General features: G+C 50.6%; 1 protein-coding gene across 2 annotated transcripts in view; it reads right to left on the bottom strand.

Annotated features, from left to right (window-relative positions):
* Positions 1–27,469, bottom strand: part of FANCC (FA complementation group C) — a 1,034,531-nt gene that overhangs the window by 480,138 nt on the left and 526,924 nt on the right. For both annotated transcript variants that reach the window (XM_085632903.1, XM_085632904.1), the window contains exon 8: positions 25,600–25,756. In XM_085632903.1, coding sequence (XP_085489029.1) covers positions 25,600–25,756 — 157 coding nt within the window. The remainder of the gene's footprint in view (positions 1–25,599; positions 25,757–27,469) is intronic.

Raw genomic sequence — 27,469 nt, 5'->3', positions numbered from 1 at the left:
TTGGCTATGCCAAGGCTTGTTGGATGTTGGTGGCCTACGATGACACTAAAGTTAGTGTCCTCTACGTCTTTCAACTTGTTCCAAGATAACTACATGTCGCGATATTGCGCAAAGTAACTTGAGATTCTTTACTTTTAGACTTGGAAAAACAGGTGTGAGCCATTCTCTCCAGGCACGAGCTGCTAAGGAAGGAGGAGGGGTCAGTGAACAGGTAGAACAGGATGAAGGAAGGGTGGTCGCTGAAAGCAGAGACACCCGAGAAAAAGCTGAGGGAAAGTAGACCGCATATGTTCCACACAGAGAACAGGCAAGAGTGGAATTAAAATAGGTGAAACACTACGGGAGAGAAGGGCTAGAGAGCCGGAGAAGTTAACAATTCTGAAATAGAGAGACAGAAAGAATCAAGGGAAAGGAGAGGAGAAATAGAAGAAAGATAGAAAAGAAAGTGATAGGAAGGAATAGATGAAAAGAAGAGCGTGACGGAAAGACAAGTGCCTAAAAACGGAATGGGACCCTAAAGACGAAGGAAAAAGAAGAGTCGGAAAAAAGGGACAGGAGAGAAGCTAGAAGGGCAAGAAAGAAACGAGAAAGAGAAGCTGAAAAAAGAGAGACAGGAAGAAGAGAGAGACAGGGAGAACTGAAGACTGACATCGGAAACACAGAGAGGGAAATGGTGATGTAAGAAAGGTGAACATAATCGTAATTAAAGTGAGAAAAGAAAATTAAAAACAAAGAAAAAAGAAAAGTAAGGGAGGGGAACGAGACACGTGGAACTTAGTAAAGTACTGGTAAAGGAATAAAGGGAACGAGAGAAGAGAGGCCAGCAAAAAGTGAGCGGCAGAGAGAAGCAGGAGGGGAGAGACAGAGAAGAAGGGCTGATACAAGATAGACTAGGACATAGGAGAAGAAAAGTGAAAGCTGGAAAGTATCAAAGAAAGAAAGACAGAAGAGGAGAAAACAGAGTGAAAAGAAAGGTGGGCAGCGAGGAGCGGGTCAGAACTGAGAGCTTGCGATCAAGTAATAGAGTAAAAAGGAGGGTGACGAAGTATTGCGGAGAAAGAAGAGTCTAACAGAGAGAGCGAAAGATCCCCAGCAGAGAGTGATGTTGAACCCTTAATTACAGTTGCATTCTCGATTTATCTCCAGTGTGCCCTGCCAGCGCTGTCAGCATGTTAAGGCGCCTGAGTACATCCTGCTGCAGGTAAGTCAGACGTGGACATGATTCTATTCACCAAGCTTTGCTGTACTTTTTTTTTTTAAACAAAGTAGATTCTTATTTATCATTTATAATGCTTCCGTTTTCAGAGGATGAAGAGAGACAGGTGAATATGTATAAAGTGACTGTTAAATGCTTGTACTGGGCTAATATGTAGGAACGGTATTCACAAGGCAGAAGTACAAAAAAACAACAAAGACCAAATAATGGAAAATAAATAAGTAGAACCATTTCAACTGGTGCTACTACTAGCCTGTAATTGGCTCAGTGGCGGCTAGATGGCAGAGTCAATGAGGATAAAATATTGCACTGAGCGTTATCTCCAGGTCAAGCTCGCAGTTGAAATGGGAATGGTTAGCAAAAATCTTATTCTGGAAATTTGCTGTTAAAGAAACGAACACTTTGCGAACAGCTCTCCTCGTGCAGAGTTTGAGTGGCTCCACCAGGGGCTTAAATAAAACAGGGTACCTGTATTTATTTACCTGCCTCTACTTTGTGCTGCCCTGCTGTGGAAACGCTGCAACAAGGAACAACTAAACAACATTTTACTGACCAGTTACTGCTGTCGCCCTTCTTTCCCCGTAGAGAATTTAGAAAATCAATGTGGGCAGCAGTGAAGGTTCAGATGCACGACATCATTCATCATTTTGATGGCGAATTAGGATCACAAGTGAGAGCAAACGCATAATACTAAAAAAGACAATCGTGTGTGCGAGCGCGTGCAGTTTGCTCTTTTTCGAAGCACATACTCGTGCTTGTGGCGCACCGCCTGCACTCTCCCGCAAGGTGGATGCCGCCACAAGCACGAGTATGTGCTTCGAAAAAGAGCAGAACGTCGGCTAATGGTCCTCCTATGCAGCGCATGCGCGCTGCGTAGGCGAAACCTAAAATCACCTTGATTGCAATCACTTGCTTTAATTATTTCCAAACACAAGGTTCTCTGAGGTTGAACATCTTGGAAAAACCCCATTTCATTTTATTAATAAAGGGGTCAACTCGTTTTTCTTACATCGGCAGCTCCTACTTAACCTAAAGTGTATTTATATTTAGTACATTCTAATGTAAATCGTGAAAGGTCGCCAGGCCCCTTGATATTTTCCTTCCCATCGTGTCTCCTCATAGAAAAGATGCCGCCTCTTGTAATGTTTCCCTTTTAATTATCGGCGGTGGTCTGAGTGATAATCTTAGAACTCTCACTTTAACATAACCGTCACGCAAAGAGTTGGGAGCTCTGGGGTCTCGAGGTGCACTTCACAAGAAACTCCATTGGAAAATAGTCTAAATTTGAACAGTCTCAGCAGAGGGGCAAGTGACTGAATGGGCACAGAGCGCAGATACCAGGGCCCTAATGTTATCGCATTCAGGGGCCTTAAATGTCATCACGTGCTGGGGCATCATATTTAGCCGATGTTAAACACTGCCTACTTCCCCGTAATCAAATTTTTAAAAACAGTTTGTGCCTATTTTGCAATATACTGTGCAAAACTGTTCAGTTTAAGTCAAATGAAGGCTGTAAAATTAACACGTGCAAAAAGATTAAATTAGGGCGGGGTCTGCCGGGACGCATAACACTCTCTTCAAACTTTTTTTTGAGAAACATTGTACACACGTTTGTTTAGCCTCCTTTTTTATTTAAAAAATTACAGATAGCCAATCAGGATTATAAATTTACTAAGCATCCTGCCTTTAAAATTGCCTTTTGCGACCCCCTCGTTTACAGTTTCAGCAGGCATACGCAGCACACTTCCCCCACTTGCAATAGACTTCAGTTCATGGAACACCAAGCTTTACCACAAATGTAATCACGGCCTGGGGCGCTCCTACTAACATAAATTAACAAGTTGTTGTCATGAAGCTTCACAGGAACCAGACCAGCAACGCCATATGAACAGCAGGCAGCCACAACACATCTCCCCCACTACTCTTTTCCTCCCATTTTTAGGTCTCGGCCTGACATAAGCAGCGCATGCGCTGCTCTCGTCATACGAGTCCTTCTTGGAATCAATATGATTCCAGAAGTCGTGTCTCAGCTCCGCCCCTAATTTCTATTGGCGTGTGTCATTTACCGTCATAGCTTATGCTAAACGGAGACTTCTAATTGTAAATGAGGCTATTTAGTCCCTCCTGGTCGCCAGCTTGTCTCCTTTTGGCCCCGCCCACTGGGATTGGATCGTTTACTGGCGGCGTGTTACTATCTCCTTTAATTACAGGGTGAGGGCTTTTTTTGTAATTCCAGCTGCAGCGAGGCGCACGCTGTGTACTTATTGTCATTCCAGCTTGTTTTTAGTATTACTGCTTTTATCTTCAACAGTGGCTGACATGCCTTTGATGTCTCTGGCGCGGCTTGTTTTTTTTATGTTTCCGCCGCGTCGGTTCTTGTTTAATTAATGTGCTTGGGCGCCGCACTTCCTACCACGGTGCCCGCTTTTTTTTGTTTTTTTTAATGTTTCAGTAATGTCGGACTCTCCTGCATCCTTAAATCTCCCTGTAAACCACATGACAGTCTGCCCTTCTGCAAGTCCCCTCTCCGGACGGCACGCTGCAGATGAGCAGGCGGGAGCCATCACATGAACGAGGCCCATTATCTAGACCTGTCCAGAAAAACAGCGTAAATTCGTGATTTGCACGTGAAAGGCTCTGGAGCGGAGGGAGTGTCCGTAGAGGCGTGAGCTGAGGCGGTCGCTCTATGGGGCAGTTTGTGCCTGGAGCTTTTGTGTATTGCGGGGGTGCTGTGGGATCCAGAACCCCCCAGGGCAAGTCTCATGTTTGACTTGTGCAGGGAGAGGAGGCGTGGCAGGATTCCCCCCCCCCACCCCGCTGCCCACATGACCCTTTCGCCGCTGGTGCGCTCCCTCCAGCTCGGCCAGTCCAGCTCCTTGCACAGGCCCTCCGTCGGTGGAAGACGTAGGAGGTGTCTCCTCTTCTCAGCCCTCCTCTACCAGGCGACCCCCACCCCCTTTGTCCAACCTGTGGCTTTTATCTGGTGTATCCCTTCCGCTTCAACCACCCCCTTGCGTCTCTTCTCTCCCTCCCCCGCACCCTCCCTTCTTTCCGCTCCACTTTCACCCCCTCTTCTCTCGTGGGCTCCCTGTCCCTCCTCATTTAACCTGTCTTGTTTCCACAGCCCCGCCGTCTCCTTAATGCATGCCTCACTTACAGATTCCCCCCAAAACCCCACAAGCATCTATGTCTCGCTTGCCTAGTCGGCCTCCCTGCCCTTTTATCCGCCCGCTTCCCACGCACAGGAGCGTGTTTGGGAGGAGGTGTGGGGTGGACAGGACTTGTGAGGAGTCATTGAAGCAAACGTTACGGGTGAGTGTTGGTCTGAGAGATTATCCCGCCCCTCCTCCCATCCCATGGAAAGCCCTCTCTTGGGGTGTCTCCTCTGCTCCCCCCGCTCCGGGCTCTACCTGGACAGGTCACTGCACGCAGAGGTCCAGCCTGGTCCCTAAAATCATGATTCAAGGGAAGAAGCAGTTAACATGACATCATTAGAGAGAGATGACTTGCACATGAGTCTCTGACTGCCAGGCTGAGTCCATGCCCAGTAGAGGTCGGTGCCATGCTGAGCCCAGGTGGCTCCTGGCTGGCCCTGCTGGGCGGCGAGGGTCTCTGTAGCCCCTTCGGCAAGTAACGCTGCGTTCCTGATACCGTGAAGCGTTTAATGAGGGCGGGCACAGCTGGAAATGTTGTAGCGTAAGTTTGTTTCAGTCTACAATTGGAGTACATCTCTGGCTAACAAGGATATTAACAGTCGCAGATTCACAGATTGGTAGTGAAGTTATTTTTAAAATTCCATGCTGCTTACACATGTTTCCATTCATGTATTTGTTAATCTATGCATTGGATCATTGAGCGTGTGTACACAACACAAAATTGCAATTGCACTTAAAAATGTTGAGATTTTCCCCAAGTGTTGAAACTTCGTTACCTTCACCCATGCCATCTTTGTGGGAATTTCCACCATGAATACAGACTTACTTTTGCCATGGACAAGAGTAAATCTCAGATTGTAATTAGGGTGCAAATGTGTCTTTTAAACTTGAAGATCCACAAACTGACCTCCTTTGCAAGTCGCATGCACACACTTTTTATTATTTTCTTTAAGTTGCTCCGCTTCCTGCTCCGTTGTTGACTTTTAGTCGTTACGCTTCGTTTTTTAAAAGTCTTCGAGAAGCGTGTTTGTTCCTTTGAAAAATAAAAAAATAGGTTTCCGAAGCGCGCACACACACGCTTCCCGAATCGTTTAAAAAAAGCTTTGTTTCAACTCCTACATTATTGTACTGCGGTCTGCTGCCATAACTAAACATGACAACTGGAAAGTAATGAGGCTCTGCGTTTCATTGTCTGCCGCCAAGGAATCCCACATCCCTTTGCATTCATCCCAGACTATTGGGGATAGGAGGTGCAAGTTGATGGAAAACACTGCTCCCCAACATGTTTGAAGCTACGAACCATTTGCGGTGTGTATTTTAAACGTACACACTTTTTGGGTTGGGTCTCTGTGTAGATTCAGAAATATGTTTAGCCAGAGAAGCTGAAAAGTCAAAGTGGTGTTTTTTATTTTTTATTTTATAAAAATCACAAATAAACGACATAACTCAAATCCAGAATAAATTTTTTACTTTTTAGCATGGAGACACCTGTCCATTTTTTCTAATTTAGAAGGTCACAATGGCACACATTCCATTTAAACTACGTTTAGCTATCGCCTTTGAACAGTTTATAGTTAGCTCATGCTTGTGACACTCAGATCTGCTGGCTAACACAACATTTGTTGCATTTTAGTCTTTGTAATTCAGTTTTTATCCCTAAGACCCGCTGCTAAAGACAGAGCTGGGAGAGGGTAACACGTGGACAGTCCAGGGCGAGGGAGACACTTAACGTAAATGTGTCATCTTATTGTGTTAAGCAAAACATTTCCCTGATTCTTACAGCTGTTAAATTCTCTAGTGATGCAGTTGCGCACAAAATGTTATCGTGCTGTGAACTTGTTTTTCTAAATGATCACTCCACTGCAAGCAAAAACATGCAATAGGTCTCGCCTTTGATTAAGTTAAAGCCATTTGCTTTGCTATACAATACCATTAGCAAAGCAAATGGCTTTAACTTAATCAAAGGCGAGACCTATTGCATTTTCAATGCTTGTTTTTATCCCATCCGTGGTTTGTTCCTCATACGCTTCCTTCCAATATGCCCATATCTTTCCACACAACTTAAAGCACTTTCTAGAACATCCTCCTGTCTCCTGTACCTTTTCTCTTCCCTCGAACACCTATTTCCCCTTAAACGCTCTATGTTTTTAAAACAAAAACTCTCCAGTTCTCCTTTCTTGTTTGTTTGTTCTTATTCCTGCCACCCCCGTATATTACAACTCCTTTTAATACGACACTAGCTCTTTAACTCGGTCTCTCTCACTTACTAACTCTCTCTCTCTCACTAACTCTCTAATTCACTAGCGCTCACTAACTCTCTCTCACTAACTAAATCTCTCACTCACTCTCACTAACTCACTCACTCACTAACTCATTCACTACGTCTCTCACTAACTACCTCACTCTCTCATAAACTAACTCTATCACTCTCTAAATAACTAACTCACTTATTAACTAACTAATAACACAAATAATTTTAACACTAAATTGTTATACCATTTCAGCATACTACAAACTTAAACACACCACAGCGTAAAAAAAGACGCATAGTCATTAGCTATAGCTAAACACTTATAAGCTCCCAAAGGTGAGACCTATTGGCTATGCCAATGCTAGTTCTAAAGTGGGGCCTGTTTTTAGTGTACCACCTTCACAGCTACCCCACAGGAAGGGGCACTGTAGGTCGTTTTCCTCCCCTACTGCCAACATACTCCCTAACCCCACCATTCATTTCCTTGATGTCTTTGTCTGTCGTCACATTGTACTGTCTGCATGACCGAGTGTGTAGTAATTGCATAGCTCTTCACTCCCAAGTTGTGTTTCTTCTGTTTTTTAGTAGGGTCTTTCAATTGTACATAATGCCTTATTGATTATAATAACACTTTATTATTATAACTTGTTCTACATGCTGCACAGCAGCAGTGTTGCTCTACAATATAGCTTAAAGACTGGCAAAACCAATTGCTCTGGCTAACACTTATAAGGTCCCAAAGGGGAGACCTAGTGGCTATTCCAATGCTTTTTTTTTTTTTAATGTAAGCAGCCGTAGCAGGTCTGAACGAGCGACAGTCCGGGCTGCAGTTATTAGGCGTCTCAAGAGACCACCCACTTATGAAGCAAAGCAGTGTTACATTTTCAAGCATCCCCGGGCACATAGGGCTTCGGCCTTTTAATTCCCAGGGCTGCTTGTAAATCACTACACAGGGCAGCAACACCATTTTCCAGGCAGTCACAAGGTGACGGCTTGGGAAAGGGTGAGGTTAAAAACTGCTGCCTGTGAATGAATGAGGGCATGTGACCTGACGTCACAGTCATGAGACTCTTTGACATCAGGCCACATGTGTGCCGTAAACAGATACAGCGCATGCTTTAGGACACATGGAGCATCTGTGTACTTCATAGATAGCGCCTCATCATTTTGATCAGAGGCACACCAGGACGGGAACCTGAGACTGCCACTGGTGACAGGTAAGCTGGAATGGAGGACTCACCACGTGCCTGCCAACCTGTTGTGTCTGTTTTTATTGGTAGAGTCACTGGGTGGGGATTGCAGGCGGTGTCACTGAAGCCGGTGGTGCCAATTTGAGGCGGAGGGTGCTCAGAGTCCTGTGGTTCTGCTTGGGAAAATCACTTAATCTCCCTGTGACAAATCACCAGTTCTTTATTGGTTCACAATTCTTCAAAATAAGCCCTAATGGTTCACAATTCCTCTAAATCACCCAACACGTGTTTCGCCCCATATGCGGGTGTGAGGCCTGGGGCATTTTCAAGGCTGTAATGTTAAGAGGAGCATAAGCACAAATGTATATATTATAGAAATTCTATAATGTGTCCACCCTTATGAATGAAAAAGTATTTCCTCTATGTGATACCCAACATGCATATTCCATATAGTGAGCATATTGTCGGTGACAGCCTGATTTTGAGGAATTGTGAGCCCCTAAAGAACTGGTCCACTTATGAATAAGAAGATTGTGATTCTACCAAAACCTATAATGCTATCTTGCTGCTAATTTAGCGTACATAGATTATGCGCAAGAGAGAAAATCGCATGGCTCAACCTGAATGCATCTCGTGAAGAATGTTAATAACCAAAACTACATAACAAAACGTGATGTAATTCATGAGAAAACTAAGGAGACTCAAAGAAATCCCAAGGAAAAAGGCTAAATATGTCAAAGAATCTTCCGCGTGATTATACAAGAATGTATTTGAATTTTTGTGCCCCCGTATCTGTTAAATGGGGCCCCCAAACGGAACAGCGTAAGTATTTGCTTTATACTATGCGAGGTGGCTTAGTTGGTTCAGAGCCTGCTGTTGCGATTCTGGCTGCGGAGCTGGGAACCGACGGGCTTGCGGCATTGGCTGTGTAAATTTGAAACAGGTATTGGAAAGTGCAGTGCAACCCAGTAACGGTGGTGGATGTGTGACAGAATTCGACACAACACAGTATGCAAGATTCACTTCCCATTGTGTTTTCCCTTACAAGCGAGTTTCAATATACTGTGCTTAGCTTTAAAATGACAAAAATCTTTTGGGGCGTGGCCAAGACGGCGGAGTGAGCGGACGCGTTCTCCTTGAGCTCTGCTCCCGCCGGGCCTACGGCACTTTTTAAAGCACCTCTAGCACCCAGGGACCCTGCCAAAAGTGACGAGATCTCACGGCGCTCCTAACTGGGTGCCGAGCGACGACCTACCCGCTCATTAACGAACAGACGGGCGGCCCCCGGAAGCTTATGACGGTGAGGAGCCGGGGCTGTCAAGAGTGCCAGCTGCGCTCCTGAAGAAGCTGCTGGCCTGCCGCCTACACACGTGGGCCTTTGAGGGCGTTCCGCCGCATTCTACGCTTGCAGACCCCCGGCGAACTACCGCGTCTGAATCCTGCCACCTGCGATCCTTGGCCCGCAGGTGCGCGTGACTGACCCCGGGACTGCTGAGAGGCCAACTGCAGCACGTGAGCCTGCGGAGTGTGGCTCGCACGGCATACCACCGCTGGAGGGGCCTGACCAGCGCACCGCAGCACACGAAGGTCACCGGGCGGGGAGTGTGTGCCCTCCGGCCCAATATACTGCTCGGAGCTTGTCCTACATACACCTGATGCCTGGTGGTGGTGGGTGGTGATCTAAATCTAGTTATGGATGCAGGGTTGGACCGTTCCAGCCCGAGGTCAGGCGGAACAGGAGCTATATCAGGGAGCGGTAGGGACTGGCTGGACGACTGTCGGATCAAGTCCCCACAATGGTGGTGACAAAAGCAAGAAGGATAGGTCAGTTCAGGACCTCCTCTTGAAGTCGGTGGGGGACGCCTCAGGTTCTAACGCGACACCAGCAGGATACAGCCCAGACGGTGCCGTCACAAGAGAGTTTCTAAAGGCGTTGTTTGCTTCCCGGAGGGAGGACATCCTGGCCATTAAAACAGACTTACAGGTGGACCTGCGGGAAGTGCGAAGAGACGTGGATGTTGTGAGGGAGCGGGTGACCTCCCTGGAGGACTCGGCCACAGCCAGGGACAAAGAGATCGCGGCACTTCAGCAAGAAATCCTGCGGCTGTGGGACCAACACTTGGACTCCGAGGACCTGGAGAATAGGACGAGGAGGAACAATATCTGCATCCGTGCAGTCCCAACCGGGGCAGAATGGAAGACCTCATGGGTTACGTACAAGACCTCACCCGGGCGGCTCGAAATGCACCGGCTGACTCCTCCGTCAAGATCAACCAATGTCAGCGTGTTGGCCCGCCACGTCAACCGAACCGCCCTCCTGCAGATATTCTAGTGTGTGTGAACAACTTCACAGTGTAAGAGGAGATCCTCAAAGCGGCCCGTTCTAGTCCACCTCTACGCTGCCAGGATCACTCTCCCCAACTATTTTAGGACCTGGCAGCCGGTACCCTTCAAAAGAGAAGAGACTTTCGCCCCATCACTAACCACCTGCGCTCGCAGAACATATCGTATGCCTGGGACCATCCATTCCGCCTCAATTTCCGCTTGGACGGGAAGCTGCACCAAGTGCATTGCATGACCGAGGCATGTAAAGCACTGAACCTGAATCTCAACGACCTGCCTACCCAGCCAGATGCCTCGGAGTCAAGCACGCAGAAGCCCCCGGGGCGGTCGGGGCTTGGGCCGCCTCCGCCCTGACCCAGCCCCGATCATCAAAGAGCGGTCTGCAGTTCTTCGGACCCTTGCTGGAGCAGAAGGGGACACCCTGGACTCTAATGACTGAAGGTAATGTGCTTTTGGGTTTGTTCTGTCTTCTTTGGGTCTGGTGGGAGCGGGGGGATCTTTCTCTTCACTGCATAGGGGTGCCCCTCACTCTCTTGGTAGTCTCCACCTTCTACTGACCAGCTTCAAGATGGACTTTGTTTGGGGTTTGTTTTTACTGTTATGGGGCAGGGTTGGTCCTCTCTCCGGTGAGATTTTTATTCAGGGCACCTCTGTCAGGGTTTGTCCGATTTCAGGTATACGCAAGGTCCCTTTTGGAATCTGTCCTTCAGCACTGGCCTCACAGCTTTAGTCTCAGCCCCCGATGGCTCTTCCCCTATCGATGGAGGTCAAGGTAGTCAGCTTTAATGTCAGAGGCCTTAACAACCCCACTAAGCAGAAGGCAGTGCTCTCATTGCTCGAATATACGAAAGGGGATGTGTACCTACTCCAAGAAACCCACCTCCTCCACAGCAACACTCACCGCATGCAGCACAGAGGGTTTCCCCTGCAGTTTTGGTCTTCGGGGACAAGTAAGAAGGGCGGGGTGGCTATTTTGCTTTCTAAACATTTTCGAGGTTCCGTGGTGGGTCGCGTGGCAGAGATCAAGGGGCGTCTCCTAGCGCTGAGATTAGGTATAGGGGCCTCCAATATCACGATAGCCTCAATCTACTCCCCAAACGAGCACCAGGAGAAGTTCCTGACGGACGCTTTAGCTGAGGTCCTTCATACACCTGATTGCCTGGTGGTGGTGGGTGGTGATCTAAATCTAGTTATGGATGCAGGGTTGGACCGTTCCAGCCAGAGGTCGGGCGGAACAGGAGCTATATCGGGGAGCAGTAGGGACTGGTTGGACGACTGTGGGATCAAAGATGCATGGCGCAGCTTACACCCTGACGAAAAAGATTATTCCTTCTATTCAGCGGCCCATAAGTCATACGCCCGATTGGATCAGTTCCTCGTCACCCAAGCTTCATGGGCATGCACCAGCACTTCTACCATTGAGGCCCGATCTCTCTCGGACCATGCACACATTACCCTGACGCTGCGCCTGTCGCCCGCACATTCGTCCCCATCACACTGGCGTCTGAGGGTCTCCATCCTACGGTCCCCGCAGGTGGTGGAAGACCTGCGACGCACACTGACTGATTATCTAGCACTTAATGATGATGGTTCCACGCCTCTGGCCTCCGTCTGGGAGGCTCTTAAACTGGTCGCGAGAGGGGCCTTAATCGCCAAAGTGGCTTATGATAACAAAACCCGGCGGGCTAAACAAGAGGACCTAGAAGGCAAAGTTAAGGAACTCAAGGCAATCCACAAATGCACTGGTGCCCCCCAAATCTGATGCCAGTTGCAGAAGGAGTGGCTTCACCTGAAGCGTTTGGACCTCGACAGGGCCGAATATGCGGTGCTCCGGCAGAAGCATAAATATTATGTGGGATCTAATAAGGGCGGTCGCATGTTAGCACATTGCCTCCGCAGCAAACGAGCGGCCCAGGCAATTAAAGTGGTGCTGGGAGAGCGGGGGTCTGAGGTAACGGACGATTCCGGTATTGCGGCAGCTTCCCGGTCCCTTTATGCGAATCTATATTCTGCGGAGTCCTCTATCCTTGCTGACCCCAGTGAGTACCTATGTGGTGCAGCGGTCACCTCGCTTCCGTCTCGCGAAGCAGACGGGCTGGAGGCACCCAAACGGGTAGAGGAGGTGATTTCTGCTATTGCCCGTCTGAAGCCCCTGAAAGCGTCGGGCCCTGACTGCTTCAGTGCTCTTTTCTGTAAGACTTACTGTGTTGAACTGGCTCCATTGCTCACTCGATTATTCAACTCCTTTGCGGATACAGGCACTCTCACAGCTACCATGCTACAAGCGACAATCTCGGTCATCCCCAAACCAGGGAAGGACCCGGTGTTCTGCAGCTCATACCGGCCGATTTCTCTGCTGAATATCGATGCAAAGAACAAGTTACTTACCTTCGGTAACGATGTATCTGTAAGAAACATTAGTTAGTTAAGATTCCTCACCTTAGAATATCCCCAGGCGTCAGGCTGGATCCGGAAAGATTTTTGTAGCAATACCCCTTGCGCGTCGCTAGGCGTCGTCTGCGGCTCCGCGTCTGTCGTTGGCGTCGTGCGCCGTAATGACATCGGAGTACTTAGACGCGACGCTCGCGCACTGACGTCAGTTCTTGTACATAGCTTTCCGCGCCAGGAATGCAGAGCCATGCAAGAGACCGACACTGGTGCTAAAAAGTCTAGGGCCCTGAACAGGATGACCTTAACCCTAGATGTCGGTTTGCAGAGCGGGCAGGATGGGTGGGTCGGTGAGGAATCTAACTAACTAATGTTTCTTACAGATACATCGTTACCGAAGGTAAGTAACTTGTTCATCTGAAAGAAACACGTTAGTTATATTCCTCACCTTAGAATAGATACCCCAGCAATACCAACCCCGGTGGAGGGTCTGCGAACCAAGATCACACCAGAAAGTCCTGGAGAACAGAACAGCCAAAGAAGCCATCTCTCTGGACTTGGCTGTCCTGGCAATAGTGCTTGGCGAACGTGTGTAGTGAGGCCCACGTCGCCGCCTGACAGATGTCCTGCAAGGGAACTCCCCGAGTCCGGAGGACAACCTTGTCCGGATGAACAGAAAGAAAGGGAGGCTTAGATGATAGAGCCTGGAGCTCACTCACCCGTCTAGCCGAGGTGATAGCTACCAGGAAAGCAGTCTTAAGAGTCAGTAGACGAAGGGGACAATTGTGAAGAGGCTCAAAGGGAGCGACATCAGAAAGGTCAAGACAAGATTCAAATCCCACTGAGGCATTACAAAGGTGACAGGAGGAAACATGTGAGTAATGCCTTTAAGAAAACGCCAAACAGGGGACTTGAAAAGAGAAGGCTGATCAGGAAGCCGTAAGAAAGCAGAGATTGCAGAAAGATAACCTTTCAAGGTGCCCAGAGCAGAGCCCTGCTGGGCCAAAGAAAGAAGAAAGAGTAGAACCTCAGAAAGAGGGGCGGAAAGGGGATCCACAGCCTTTGCTGTGCACCATGCCACAAATTTGTTCCACCTGCAGGCGTATACCGATTTTGTGGAGGGACGCCTGGCTGCCAGAATGACGTCACAGACTTCAGGAGGCAAGTCAAATGGCATCAACTGTCGCCGCTCAATCTCCACGCATGGAGGTGGAGACTGGACAGGTTTGGGTGGAGGACCGTCCCCTGCTGCTGCGACAGAAGGTCCTCCTGAAGAGGCAGTCGTACCGGAGAATCGATTGACATACTGAGTAGCTCGGGATACCAGTACCTTCGTGCCCAATCCGGAGCCACCAAGATGACTTCAGCCCGGTCGCGCCTGATCTTCTTCAGCACTCTGGGCAGAAATGGCATAGGCGGAAAGGCATACAACAGACCGCAACTCCACTTGCGACGAAAAGCGCCTGAGCGAGTGCCGCCTTGGAAATTCCAACTCGCAGAACTGCTGACATTGCGCGTTCTCTTCAGTGGCGAATAGATCTAACCAAGGCTCTCCCCACTGCAGAAAGAGACCTTGCCCCACGTCCGAGTTCAGACGCCATTCGTGATCCATCATGCACCGGCAGCTGAGTTCGTCTGCTCTGGCGTTCAGAGAGCCCGCCAGATGTTGAACCACCAGGATGATGCCCTGGTGTTCCAGCCATGTCCAGAGGCGCAGAGCCTCCTGACAAAGGGTCCACGACCCCACCCCGCCCTGTTTGTTGCAATACCACATGGTGGTAGTGTTGTCCGTGAACACCTGCACGACACTTCCCCGGACAGAGGGAAGGAAGGCTTTCAGTGCAAACCGGATTGCTCTCAGCCCCAACAAGTTGATATGGAGTTGAGACTCCGCCGGAGACCAGAGGCCTCTGATCTCCGCCTCTCCCATATGGCCCCCCCATCCCAGGAGGGACGCGTCCTTCACTACTACATGCTCCGGTTGGGGTAGGGAGAGGCATCTGCCCCTGACCCAATCGCGGTCTGTGAGCCACCACTGCAACTGTTTCGCAGTGCCCTCCGAGATCAAGACATGGTCGGACAAGTTGCCTCGATGCTGGGCCCACTGAAACTTCAGGTCCCACTGCAGAGCCCGCATTCGCCACCTGGCGTAATGCACCAACAGGATGCAGGAGGCCATCAGCCCCAGAAGCACCAACCTGACCGAAACCCAGGATAGAGGCAGAAAGATGGGAATCAGAGCCTGAATATACCGGACCCGCTGTTCCGGAGGATAGGCCCGGAACTGCGCCGATCGAGAACCGCTCCGATGAAGAGGAGCTTCTGGGAGGGTCTCAGGTGTGACTTCGGCACATTGATGGAGAACCCCAGCAAATGCAGGAGGTCGGCGGTAGTCTGGAGGTGGGAGACGACTTGCTGGGGCGAGCCCGCCTTCAACAGCCAGTCATCGAGATAGGGGAAGACTGGAACCCCTGATCTGCGCAGATGAGCTGCGACCACCGCCATCACTTTCATGAACACCCGAGGGGCACTGGTGAGGCCGAAGGGGAGCACTGTGAACTGAAAGTGCTCCTGACCCACCGTGAACCGCAAGTAACGCCGGTGGGCCGTCAGGACCGGGATGTGAAAATAGGCGTCCTGCAAGTCCAACGCTACCATCCAGTCTCCAGGGTCGAGGGCAGCCAGAACCTGAGCTAAAGTGAGCATCTTGAACCGTTCCTTCCGGAGGAAGGCGTTGACGCTCCTGAAGTCCAAGATAGGGCGTAGGCCCCCTTTGCCCTTCTTGGGAACCAGAAAGTAGTGGGAATAGCAACCACGGCCTACTTCTGGACCAGGAACGCACTCGACGGCCTCTTTGGCCAAGAGGGCCGTAACATCCTCCCGCAGAAGATTCAAGTGATCCTCCGATATATGGTGCCACTGCGGTGGCATGGCTGGAGGGGTCGACTCGAAGGGGAGGGAGTAGCCCCTTCGGACGATTTGCAGCACCCACCTGTCCGATGTGATGGATCGCCAGTGGAGCAGGTGATGGCGAACTCTGCCGCCCACTGGCTTGGAATGAGCCTGAAAGCTCGGACTAGAGGGCTTTGAGGCGCATGCTGCCGGGGTGGATGTGGACTGACCGGCACGTTGTCCTCCAGTACCGCCACAGCGGAATCCACGTCCGCGACCGCGTGCAGGTTGGTTCTGCGGCCGGTGGCTAGGCGGACGTGAGGAGGCGCCCCTTCCTTGGCCACGAAAGGGGCGAAAGGCGGAAGTTTGCGGCCGCGGGTCCGAGAGACCCAAGGACTTGGGGGTAGCCCAGGAGTCCTTAAAACGAGCCAGCGCACTATCCGCCTTCTCACCAAAAAGGCGAGTGCCATCAAAGGGCATATCCATGAGGGTACTCTGGACATCCCCCGAGAAAGACGTGGACCGCAGCCAGGTGTGGCGCTGGAGCGCCACCGTGGTGGAAATCGCCCTACCCAGCGAGTCCGTGGTGTCTAGTCCACACCGTATGGCATGTCGTGCTGCATCTCGCCCGTCAGCAAGCACCTGGGAGAGACGTGTCCGGGCCTCCTCCGGACACAGGGGCAGCATGTCCTCCACCGTATCCCACAGAGAGTGGGAGAAACATTCCAAGAGGCAAGTGGTGTTCAAAGACCGCAGGCCCAAACTCAGGGAAGAGAACAGCTTCTTTCCGAACTGTTCCAGCCTCTTGGATTCCTGATCCGGAGGAGCGGACGGGAAGGAGGATTGGGAAGTTGAGGCCTGGATAACCAGACTCTCGGGGGTGGGGTGTTGCGACAGGAAACTGGGGTCGCCCAGAGCAGGGCGGTGGCCCCGGGCCACGTTCCGATCCACAGGAGGAACTGTGGAGGGCTTGGACCAAGTGCCCTGCAGAACGTCTATGAGGGCCTCATTGAACTGCAGCAGAGGCTCTGTGGAGCTTGCTGACGGTTGAAGCACCTCTGTGAGGATGTTAGTCCTCACGGCCACAGCAGGCAACTCGAGCCTCAGGGCTTCGGCCGCCTTGCGCAGCACCACTTTGAAAGCTGCACCTTCCACCGAGGCCACAGTCAGAGGAGAGATGAAATCAGCGTCCGGGGAGGTGTCCAGACCACTGGCATTCCCCAGTTCGTCTGCCCAGTCCTGTGAAAGTTGGCCCTGTCTGGTCAGAGGGTCCTCAGACCCCTCCCAGTCGCCCCCGTCATCTGATTCCTGATAAACAGGAGGAATGATCGGAGCCGGGCGGTAGATGAAACGCTCATCCATCGGCGTTGGAAGCGGCGTCGAGCGGTGCCGCGCCGGGCCCGGACCGGGGCTAAACCGGGAAACGGCGTCGTCCGGAGATGGCACCGGAGGCGGAACCGGAGTTGGGGCTGGCGGAGGAGGCGTCGTGAGGTCGACCGGCGCTGGCAGAGATCCAGGCCTGGATCCCTCGGGGACCTGCGGCGTCAGGACCGAAGTCGTCGACGGCGCCGGAGCCGCCGGCACGCGAGGTCGCCCAGTCGAGCCAGCGGGGCCCGAAGGCACGCCGGGAGGCGTCGACGGCGGAGCCAGGCCCCGCATGGCCGAGAGGAAGGCACTGACCTCCGCCGGAGTCGCGTCAGTCCCAGGGACCGGCGGATATGGGGAGGGACGCAGCTCCTGCGGCTCCGACGGAGCCGCGGGGGTGGGACCACCCTGACCCTCGGCCGAGTCGCGCGACTGGCGAGGGGAGTCAGAAGAGCGGTGTCGCCTCTTGGACTTCTTTGATCGCTTCGACTTACCCGAAGACTTCGAGCCCGACGAGCGATGATGGTGGCTGCGGCTCCGCGACCGGTCCTTGGACCTCCTCCGGGACCGTGAGCGGCGCGGAGCCGAGCGCCGAAGCTCGAGAAGCTTACGGGACCGCTCCTGCCTAGCCTTCGAGGTCAGGGCCTGATAATCGGGGCACGACTCCGCGTCGTGGTCGGCCCCCAGGCAGTAAAGGCACCGGCGATGATGGTCCGTCATCGACATCAGTCGATGACAGGAGTCACAGGCTTTAAACCCAGGCATCCTACCGGCACCAGAGTCGAGTCGACGGAAGACCAAAAAGAGTCAAAAAAGTTAAGTCAAAAATTGACTAAGGGGTAAGCTCTTTCCGGATCGGCGCTGTCTGCCGCGGAAAAAAGAAGAACTGACGTCAGCGCGCGAGGGCGGCGTCTAAGTACTCCGACAACGTCATTCCGGCGCACGACGCCAATGACGGATGCGGAGCCGCAGACGACGCCTAGCGACGCGCACGGGGTATTGCTACAAAAATCTTTCCGGATCCAGCCTGACGCCTGGGGATATTCTAAGGTGAGGAATCTAACTAACGTGTTTCTTTCAGATACTGTTCTCCAGCATTCTGGCCCATAGACTAAAGCCTCTCATGCCCGGCTTGATTGACCCGGATCAGTCAGGCTTCATCCCGAATAGACATTTGCGGGACAATAACAAAAGGATTTTTCCACTTGATTGAAAAGGTATATCGTTCTAAGGAGGAGGCTTTACTGCTGGCAGTCGATGTCGAGAAAGCCTTTGACCGCGTGCATTGGCCTTATTTGTTTGCCACTCTGGAGCGCTTCGGCTTGGGTGTCAGGTTTCGCAATTGGTTGGCGAGCATCTACAGCTTTCCATTTGTGGCGGTTAGGGTAAACTTAATACTCTTGTGCTGTTTCGGGGTGGGGAGGGGGACAAGGCACGGCTGCCCTCTCTCCCCCCTGCTCTTCACCCTGTACATGGAGCCCTTTGCTCAGAGGCTCCGAGACAATCCACAGGTGCAGGGTGTCCCGTTCGGGGCTGACCACCATTTAATTAGCCTCTACGCCGACGTCATTTTCTCGGTAGCACAACCCTTGACTTCTATGTCAGTGATCGTGGAAGACCTGCAGGTCTTTAGTCAGGTTCCTGGATATAAATAAACTTGCAGAAGTCTCAAGTACTGAACCTTACAGCAACACAACTGACAGTGGATGCCTTGCATGCCCAATTTGATTTTGACTGGGTGACAGAGAGTATAACATACTTAGGGCTGGTTCTTCACAAAAGTCTGGATAGGACAGCAGAGGTAAACTATACTACCCTACTTTCTCGCATCCGAAAAGATCTAGCCAAATGGTGTCCCCTGCCCCCGTCGTGGCTTGGGAGACTGGCTGCGGTTAAAATGAATGTCCTACCCCGGCCTTATATCTCTTCCAAACTCTTCCCCTACTGCCCCCACTAAACTCACTCTCGCGCATACAAACTGAGATTGAGCGCTTTATTTGGGGCCCAATTTCTCCCAGACTGCAGAAGACTCTGCTGCAGAGCCCTAAGAAGGAGGGCGGCCTTGCTTTGCCGAACATCACTCGCTACTTTCAGGCTTCACTGCTGTGCTACCTCGTGGAATGGAACCATCCCATGACGGAGAAACACTGGGTTTTCATGGACCAGACGGTGGCAGGCCATATATCTGGAGGGAGGCCTGGCTACCAAAGTCGTCGCATTCCTTGGGCATATACTCCTCGCCAGTCACTCGCCCCACTATGCTAATTTGGGACAGAGTGTCCAGGCGGGCTAATCTTACAACTTTCCCCTCTCCCATGTCTCCAAACTTTTCCAACCCGGATTACCCTCCCAGGATGGATAAAGGGGCGGGCACACGGTGGTTGGAGGGCGGGTGTAAGCGCTTAGGGCATCTGTTTGACCCCCTGGGTCACATCCCCTTCGAGCAGCTCCGGGAAGATTTCGGCCTTGCAGACTCAGGCCTCTTCCTACATATGCAAATGTTGCACTGGGTAACTGGTCCCTTAATACGACCCTTGGTTGGTAGACCGATGCTGCAGTTTAAAAATTGGCTCCTTAAAAAAAGATGACCGCAAACTCATCTCTGAAATATATTCGTTCCTCATTCGGAGCGTCAAAAGGGTTCACGGTGGGAGGTGGAATTAGGTTGCACCCTTTCAGACAAAGAATGGTAGGATATCTTCTACAGGACCCACCACACCGAACACTCCATGGGCCACACAGAAACTGCATTTAAAATTGTATCTTACTGGTATTACACCCCGGCACGCCTAACCAAGTTGAACTCTCAGTGTAATGGTCTCTGCTGGAGTGGCCGCGGGAGCCCAGGTACCCTCCTTCATTTGCTGTGGAACTGCCCGAAGCTCATGAGATATTGGGAAAAGATCCTCGATGTAATCGATAAGGCCTTTGACACCACCATCCCTAGATTCCCTGCTTATACTATCCTGGGACTGCCCAGTGCGCTGACCTTCCAATTGCGTTCTACCAAAGGCAGCCAGATTGCCCTGGGCTGAATGCCGCACACCAGGTACTTCTAGCTGGGTGGAAGACAGACAGGATCCCTGAGCACACACAATGGCTACATCAATTGTGGTCTCTTTTGGGCAGAGAAGGTCTATAGCTACTCTGGGGAGCAAATCCGAATACGCCAAGATCTGGGCCCCCTTTATCTTAATTTTATCCATGGAGTTTCGGGAACTGTCATGTCCCACTTATCTACGGATTTTGAAACTGATTCCAGAGAGTCAAGGGGGTGGCTAGCGCCTTCAATTCCGGATGGGTTCCCTGAGTCCTCGTGACACCGGTCACCATCACGCCGGATCATACTCGTATGTACAAGAGTATTTTTTCTTGTTTCTAGCTCACCTGGAGAGGGGAGGGGGAGAGAGGGTGTATATTGGTTTTTTCAATGTAGATTTTGTTCTTGCTTGGTACGCAATTTCTTTCCTTCTCTTAAAGGCAGACTCTATTGTCCCAAGCTGTCATGGGCGAGTCCTTGGTTCAATGCCGCACGCATGTTCATAGCACCACAGACTTTTCTCTTATTTACATTTTGTAGAGCCAGGACCGTTTAATGTCTCCTTTTAGCAAACGAGGCCGGCCCAGGATGGGTTGTAGGCGGCATGCTGTGTCAACTAACTAAACAGACAGCCTCCGATCCATAGGCCCCGCCTTTCTTTTCTGATTGTGATGTAGCCGGCCCGTAGGGTTGTAGGCAACGATGCAATGTATTTTTATGCTATGTGTTCTGCTAATAAAATTGATTTAATTCTCAAATGACAAGTTTTACTGTCAAATCTACGCCATGAGATTGAACATTTCACATAATACAATTGTTAAAATAAAGAGAACGGGAAGTTTGGCCTTCGTGGTGAAATGATTGTAAGAGTGCAGGGTGAAAGAGAAATAAAATTAAGGAATCCAGGCAGATGACTAGAAGGAAGGGGCCGCGTACGGTACTGTAGTGGAAAAGAGGTCGAGGGACTGAACTGCCAAACAGGAAATCCCATTTGATTGCAGTTGCATGCGTGGACTGAGACAATTTTATTTTTTCAACTGGACACATGCAAATCAATATTCAGTAGTTACACTTATCACCCACAGCTGGAAACAGGATAAGCTATTTAACTGGTTAAATCCCCCCTCTAAGCCACATTGATTTAGTGTAAACCTCATGCATTAAAAGACTGAGCCACCCTTGGCCATTCTCAGTGGATCTTGGAACTTTAAGGGGCTCAAGCTTTTGGAAATAATGGCTGTTTTTTTCTGATAAAACTTTACTTATTGGTCTCACCCGTTCACAACTCCCTTATGCTGACCCCGATTACGTTTCGTTTATGCATCTGCTGTAGGGACCAAGTTACACAAGAGGGTGAGCTGTGTAATGTCCTGTGGAACACATTCTAGTGTTCCGCAGGAAGCTGTAACCCCAGCCACTCCCTCGAGGGCTGGACACACTGCACCCCACACCCATCCATCACGGGTGCCACGAGTGACGTGGCCTCGTCAATAAAAGGGCCCGGGTGCACGAGCTCGAGGCCAGTTACTACACTGCAATCCACTAGTGTCTGTGTCTGTCTGTTCCATGATGTGGGCCTGAGGCCCAACATCACACTGGCGACGAGGGGGTCCCAGCCCCCGTGCACAACAGCTGCATCTGCCGCGCCGTGGGAGGAGTGATGCAGCATAAAGCACCCGCACCTGTCTGCCTGCACAGCCGGAGATCACCCTACAGGACACACCACTAGGAGGAGAGGCGTTACGAAAACTGCGGCCCCGGAGAGCCCCTGTGGATCGCACCATGCTGCCAGCCCTTCACTGAGGCGACTGTTAAGGTGAGGAAGGGTACCCCCGCTCACTGTCACTAGCAGCGTGACCACCTGAGCCCCCACAGCACCGACAGGAAGGTGGTGAGTGTCTCCGCGCCCCCCCTGTCTGCACGACGCCGGTGACCGCCCAAGAGCTGCCGAGGCTGCACCCAGGGCATGTAGCGTGTCACATCCAGCCAGCGAGGAAAGGTACCAAGGCAGCTGCCGCCCGCTGGAAAGCCTGCACCTGCGCGAGCCGGGCCACGGAGAACTACATGCCGCGTGACCCGCGCTTACAGCACTTCCGTCACTGCCAGCTAGCCGCCCAGCACATGTGCGCCGCCCCTACTGTGCCCCCCTACCTTGCTTGAGTGATCAGTACGGTCCGGAGGTAGGTGCGTGGCCATAGGCGCAGGCTGCCAGCAAGTGCATGGACCCAGCGCCAGATGCCACCACAGACCAACTCCAAGTCCCAACAGTTGAGGGGAGAAAGCGAAGCAACTCCGCAGCCTTCCACCGGCACCTGCAAGCGGTAGGCAAGCTCCTACCTGCATCGTCAGCCCAGCGTGGCCGGCCTTTGGAAGGAAAACTGCTGCACTGCGCGTTGAAATCACAGACAGCGCCACCTAGTGACCAGTGGTGCAAACTGCACCCGCCAACACAGCAAGGAGCCCTACACTATCCCTGTCAGCACTCCATAGCCTGCAGCAAACTGGCTAAGTAACTGCCACCCAGAAACAGACTACCAGGGCCCAGCACCTTAGACACGGTGCTGCCACCCGGTGAGTGTGAGAGGCAACACACCCTCATGCAACTACGCTGAGCAGGCCCAGACAGGAGCTCCCAGCCTGGGTCTTCACAAAAAAAAAAAAGAAAAATAAGCAGACACACACCACACACACACAGGTCAAGACCTACTACTGCAACAGCCAACTACCCCCAATCAAGAGCCTCCAGTTCAAGCTGGGAGTGAGACTTTCTACAAGGAGATGGCTACAGTGTTACCTAGTGGCCACTGAGAGACACCGCATAAGCAGCAAAGAAACCACAGCACAGGTGGCTGCAGCACCATCTAACGACTGCTCAGGAGCGTCTCCAAAACCCATGCCTAAGTGCTGCTGCCAACAGTTGGAAGAGGGGAGACTCCAAACCTGCACCTAGCAAAGGGATACCAGGCCCCAGGACTGCCTCAGCACAGGAAAGTGCCAAAGAAGCGAAACACGGCAAGCCCCAAGAGAAGCACAGAAGACAAAGTGCATTGCGCACCACCCCAACGGGCTACACATCACCAAAGGCTCCCAGAAAGCCCAAAACCTGCAGCAACCAGGGCAGGTCACCAAGACGATCGCAGCGCCACCTGGTGGCTCCCCTGGCGCAACATGCTGAAGGACTGACTGACCAGAGCAGGTAACCAGCTGTGCCCCGCGACCGTCAGTCCAGGCAGCACCACAGACTGCACTAGGCACAGCAAGACGGGCCCTCAGAGAAGAATGCCCATGAAGTGGCCCTCTGCACCCTGAAAGTGAGCGCAGCAAGGACACCTTCGAAGACAGTAAAGTCTCCAGGTACCTGCCACACTCAAGAGCCCCAAGGTGCCCCAAGCTGCACCTGCGCAAACCAGCATCATATAGGCAAGAGCACCGCCTACCACCTCTGCAAAGTACGGAGAGAGACTGACAAACCCCGCAAGGAGCAACAAGAAACTCAGAGCTACACATGGACAGCCACCGCTAGCAAGAATGGACGACCAGCTAAGACAGCAACATCTCAAGGGAAGCCGCCCCCAGCAATAGCTCAAGAAAGACTAGTGCAGAGTACGCACCACACGTGGCTGCCCAACGCCACCGCCAGTGAAGATGTCGCATCACCCGCCCCTACTGGTGAACAGGCACAACCGCCAACCACACCACAGGCACCCCAAGTGCCAGAAGAGAGAATCCAGGAAGAAGAAAGAGCACGCAAAGTCAGAGGCATGCAGAAGGCTGCGCAAGTGATCCTGGCAGCACGGGCAGGCGCCCGAGAGATAGAGACATCTCCACAAGGAAGCACTGCTGAACGCAGGTAGGAGAGCACCCACGTCTCCACCGCCCCAGCGAAGCCCCGCAGTGGGCCGAAGACCACACACAGTGTCCTCCCTCACAGTGCCTCAAGACAGAGTCGGCCGTGACCCACGACAGGCAAGAGAAGAGTCGCACACCCAACGTGGCAAGCCGCCACAGCTACATGCGCTCCAACAACTGGCGACAAGCGACCGGACGTCACGTCGCACAGCAAGCAAGGAGCGCGCCGGAGCGAAGGCAGAAGCCGGCGCCATCACAGCGCAACGTCCTCGAAGAAAGAAGAGAGTGACAGCCCTGTCACCCCGAAAATCGGAGGAACACAAGTGGGCTGAATAGACCAACAAAAGGAGAAGACCGAGGACTCACAGCAAGCCAAGAGCACACCCTGACACACCAGACAGCCACCAAGGCAGACCGACATCCCAGGGTACAGCCTCACGGATGAACCAAGCGTAAGCCGCAGCAAGTGCAGACCGCGTCTCATCCCAACGCTTCCCCAGGCGACCGTCCATCCCTGAGCGTAGGCAGTCTAAGTCACTCGGCATCCCTGCTCCTGTACACAGATGCCACGGGTGAAGATCAGCACTGAGTGCCTGCCCTCACACCGCCTGAAGATGAAGTCGGCAGTGGCCCCAAAACAGGCAAGAGAGGATACATACACTCTACCTGTCAAGCCGCCACCAAAGATCTACCTCAACAAGGCTGAGACCCCAGGCTGCTTAGTCCCTCCTGACAAGCAAACTCTCCCAGCAAGTCACCACCACCTGTCATTCCGACTCACCACATGGCTGGCAACCGCCACCACACCAGCCATCGGCACATGCGTCAAACACCACTCCCCGAGTAGCGATGGACTGGAGTCCGACACCGTTGCCACACCTGCCGACTAAAAGAAATCAGAAGCCACCTGTGAACCTGGCCTACACCGGAACTGCGGCAGCGAGTGTAAGTCTTGGCCAGGATTCATCCACCCATGAGGGTTATGCGTGCGACTAAGTAATGGCTCCTCGGCAGTCCTGCAGGTGCCCCCAGACGGCACACAAGCGGCCCCTAGCGCAGCCCTCCTACAGTCCTGCGGAAACCCCGACGACAGGCCTCCCCAGGCGGGAGAGCGAGAAGAGATGGTGCCCCATCGACAGGTTACCGGTCACAGACAAGCAGTTCAACAGGGACAGTCGGTCCAGCAACACCTCTGTGAATTCTCACTGTGGACTCCATCCATGCTCACGATGCAACCCACTGCAAAGAACTGTTAGAACTTACCACAGACCATCATCGATGTCAGCAAGGTGGGAGCCATGCAAGACCGTATGACATGTCATTATCAGTGAACTGACGGTATGCAGCGGACGTCTCCAAGCCTGCGGTCGTGTCCTGACGTCAATAAAAGGGCCCGGGTGCACATGCTCGAGGCCAGTTACTACACTGCAATCCACTAGTGGCTGTGTCTGTCTGTTCCATGATGTGGGCCTGAGGACCAACATCACAAGCAGCATGGTGGGATTTTTCGTGTATTTGTCACAGAAATACTGCTGAAAGTGGAACATATACAACAATTTTAAAAACATTTTCTCTGGGGGGGTTGTTAACAACCAAACTTCTTTAGAAAGGTCAAGCTCACTCAGTTTGTTAATTGGCCTTACGCCCTACCGCTTTCAAATTCCACGAGTGATAAAATCGCGGGTTACAACAGGAGCATCCTCCCCAATCAGATCTTCTTCATAATTGCGTCTTTCCCACAGCGTTCCACATCCACACATATATACCCTTGTCCTAACATTCTATACTCACAACAACACACGCCAGCGAATGCGAGTGCTACTACAGATGCAACACATTTCACACATGCCCAAAGGTTTGTAGACGTGCTCAGATCGATGTTCTGCATTTTATTCAGTGGCAGCCCTTACCAGGAAGGAATCTTCTAGAATACGCTCCATCTCGTCAAGTGAAGCACCTTTGGTAGACAGCAAACTTTCAATAAGATGCAGGGTTGCTTTTTCTAGACTGGGAAGATGGCGAAGCCACAAACCAGTTATCGCCGATTCTGTTAAAACGATCTTCTTCCTTTGATAACAGGACAGAAAACACAGAAATGAGGAAACAGACACAGCACAATATGAAAGATCGTAAGAATTACAATTATTGCATTTCCATGGTAATTAATCGTGGATGTAAGCATGAATGGCTGTCAGTGGGGAAAAAAATATGGTAGGATTGATTTAACAATTAAAATTACAGAGTGCAATATTAGCAAATTCCACTAGATGGAGGCACTGAATAAGACTAAAGAAATAAGCAAATAAATAACCATTACTAGGTGACCCCACTGTTTTATGTGATATTTAGGATTGCTGGTAAGTGAATAAAGACATTGGTGCACTGAACTTTTAAACTTTTGTTTTTAAATTATGATGCAACACAACTTTAAAAAATCACAATACAAGACACATTTTCGAATTGAAAATATGAAGAGCCGAGTACACTTTGCACATGTTTCCACATGACACAGAGACAAGAGTAGTAGGATCACCGTAAAAGGGTGCTCTAAAACATGAGATGAAGAAAACTTATATGAAAGACAATATTAATACATATAAACTAACTGCACTAATGAATTTCTAATGCACATGTTTGAAATGCTTTTGTCGAGAATGCACCAATTAAATAGAGCTTCTATAGTTTAAGAAAATATAAAAACATATTTTGTAATAAGAGTGTCGGAAGATATGTACTTCTATAAATGGCGAGAAAAATAATGGTAGGGTATTTCTAACGTTAGCTATTTTCTTGTAATAATGATTTGTGAAAGCTCTATATATTCTTCATTTGAATTGATTTAATGTCACTATCTGTGATATTGGTAAAGCTCATTTTGTTTAAACACCTGATGTTAACTTAAAGGTCTTTTTGGAAATGTTTTTTTAATACTAGGAATGAATTCCTACAGAAGTTTGACATTTAAAGCTCCATTTGATAGTCTTTCGATGGTGGTGTGATGCTACCTCACTGGGACGATCTTAAAACTTTATAGAAGAAGAAACCCCGAAGGAGGAACAATTCCATTCTGATTTCTCTTACTTGAGACCTGGATGCTGTGCTGATCGATTTTTTAACTATCATTGGCTTTTGGACTGTCTACAGTCAGTAGCTGATGGACAGAACCTTCTTTGCCGAAGACTTTCCATATTTTCATTACTTTATTTCTTGGATGTCTGCTTAAGGACTCACCCTTAATGAACTTCAATGTTGAATCATTTTCCCATCTCCTTAGAGCTTGAGTTGTTGGATAACAAACTAAATTGTTGCTTTTATGGCAGTAGGACTCTGTAATTCTGTGGTTGATTCTGATTATAACCATCCAAAGAAAGCCTGCTTAAATGTTTGGTATTTTTATGCAAGCTGTGATACTTTTAACTGAACTTCTGAAGAATTTACTTGTGACGATGAATCTTGAATCTTTAATCCAATAACCAAATTAATAAATTATCTGTCTGAGTCTATTATTGAGTCCTGTTGTTTCTTCCATTTTAACTGTGCTGTTTCCTAATGGCTTAATGTGCTGTAAGGAGAATCATCAAGTTCTGGTAGAACATCAGTTGTAAGTTCTGTTGTTTTGTTTTGCAGTTGAGGAGCTTTTAGTTTGCATCATTCTACCGCGACTTAACTTCTTTAGAAGGTTGGGTCTACCTGTTGATATTCTTTATTTCTATAGCATTGTCTTAAGAGTGATGTACCTAAATCTGAATTAAAATCTATGAGTTGGCGGTCAATTAATGG

The sequence above is a fragment of the Triturus cristatus genome, chromosome 2_1 (genome assembly GCF_964204655.1).
Source record: "Triturus cristatus chromosome 2_1, aTriCri1.1, whole genome shotgun sequence".
In the NCBI taxonomy this organism is placed as follows: Eukaryota; Metazoa; Chordata; class Amphibia; order Caudata; family Salamandridae; genus Triturus; species Triturus cristatus.
This window is presented reverse-complemented; position numbering and strand designations above follow the sequence as displayed.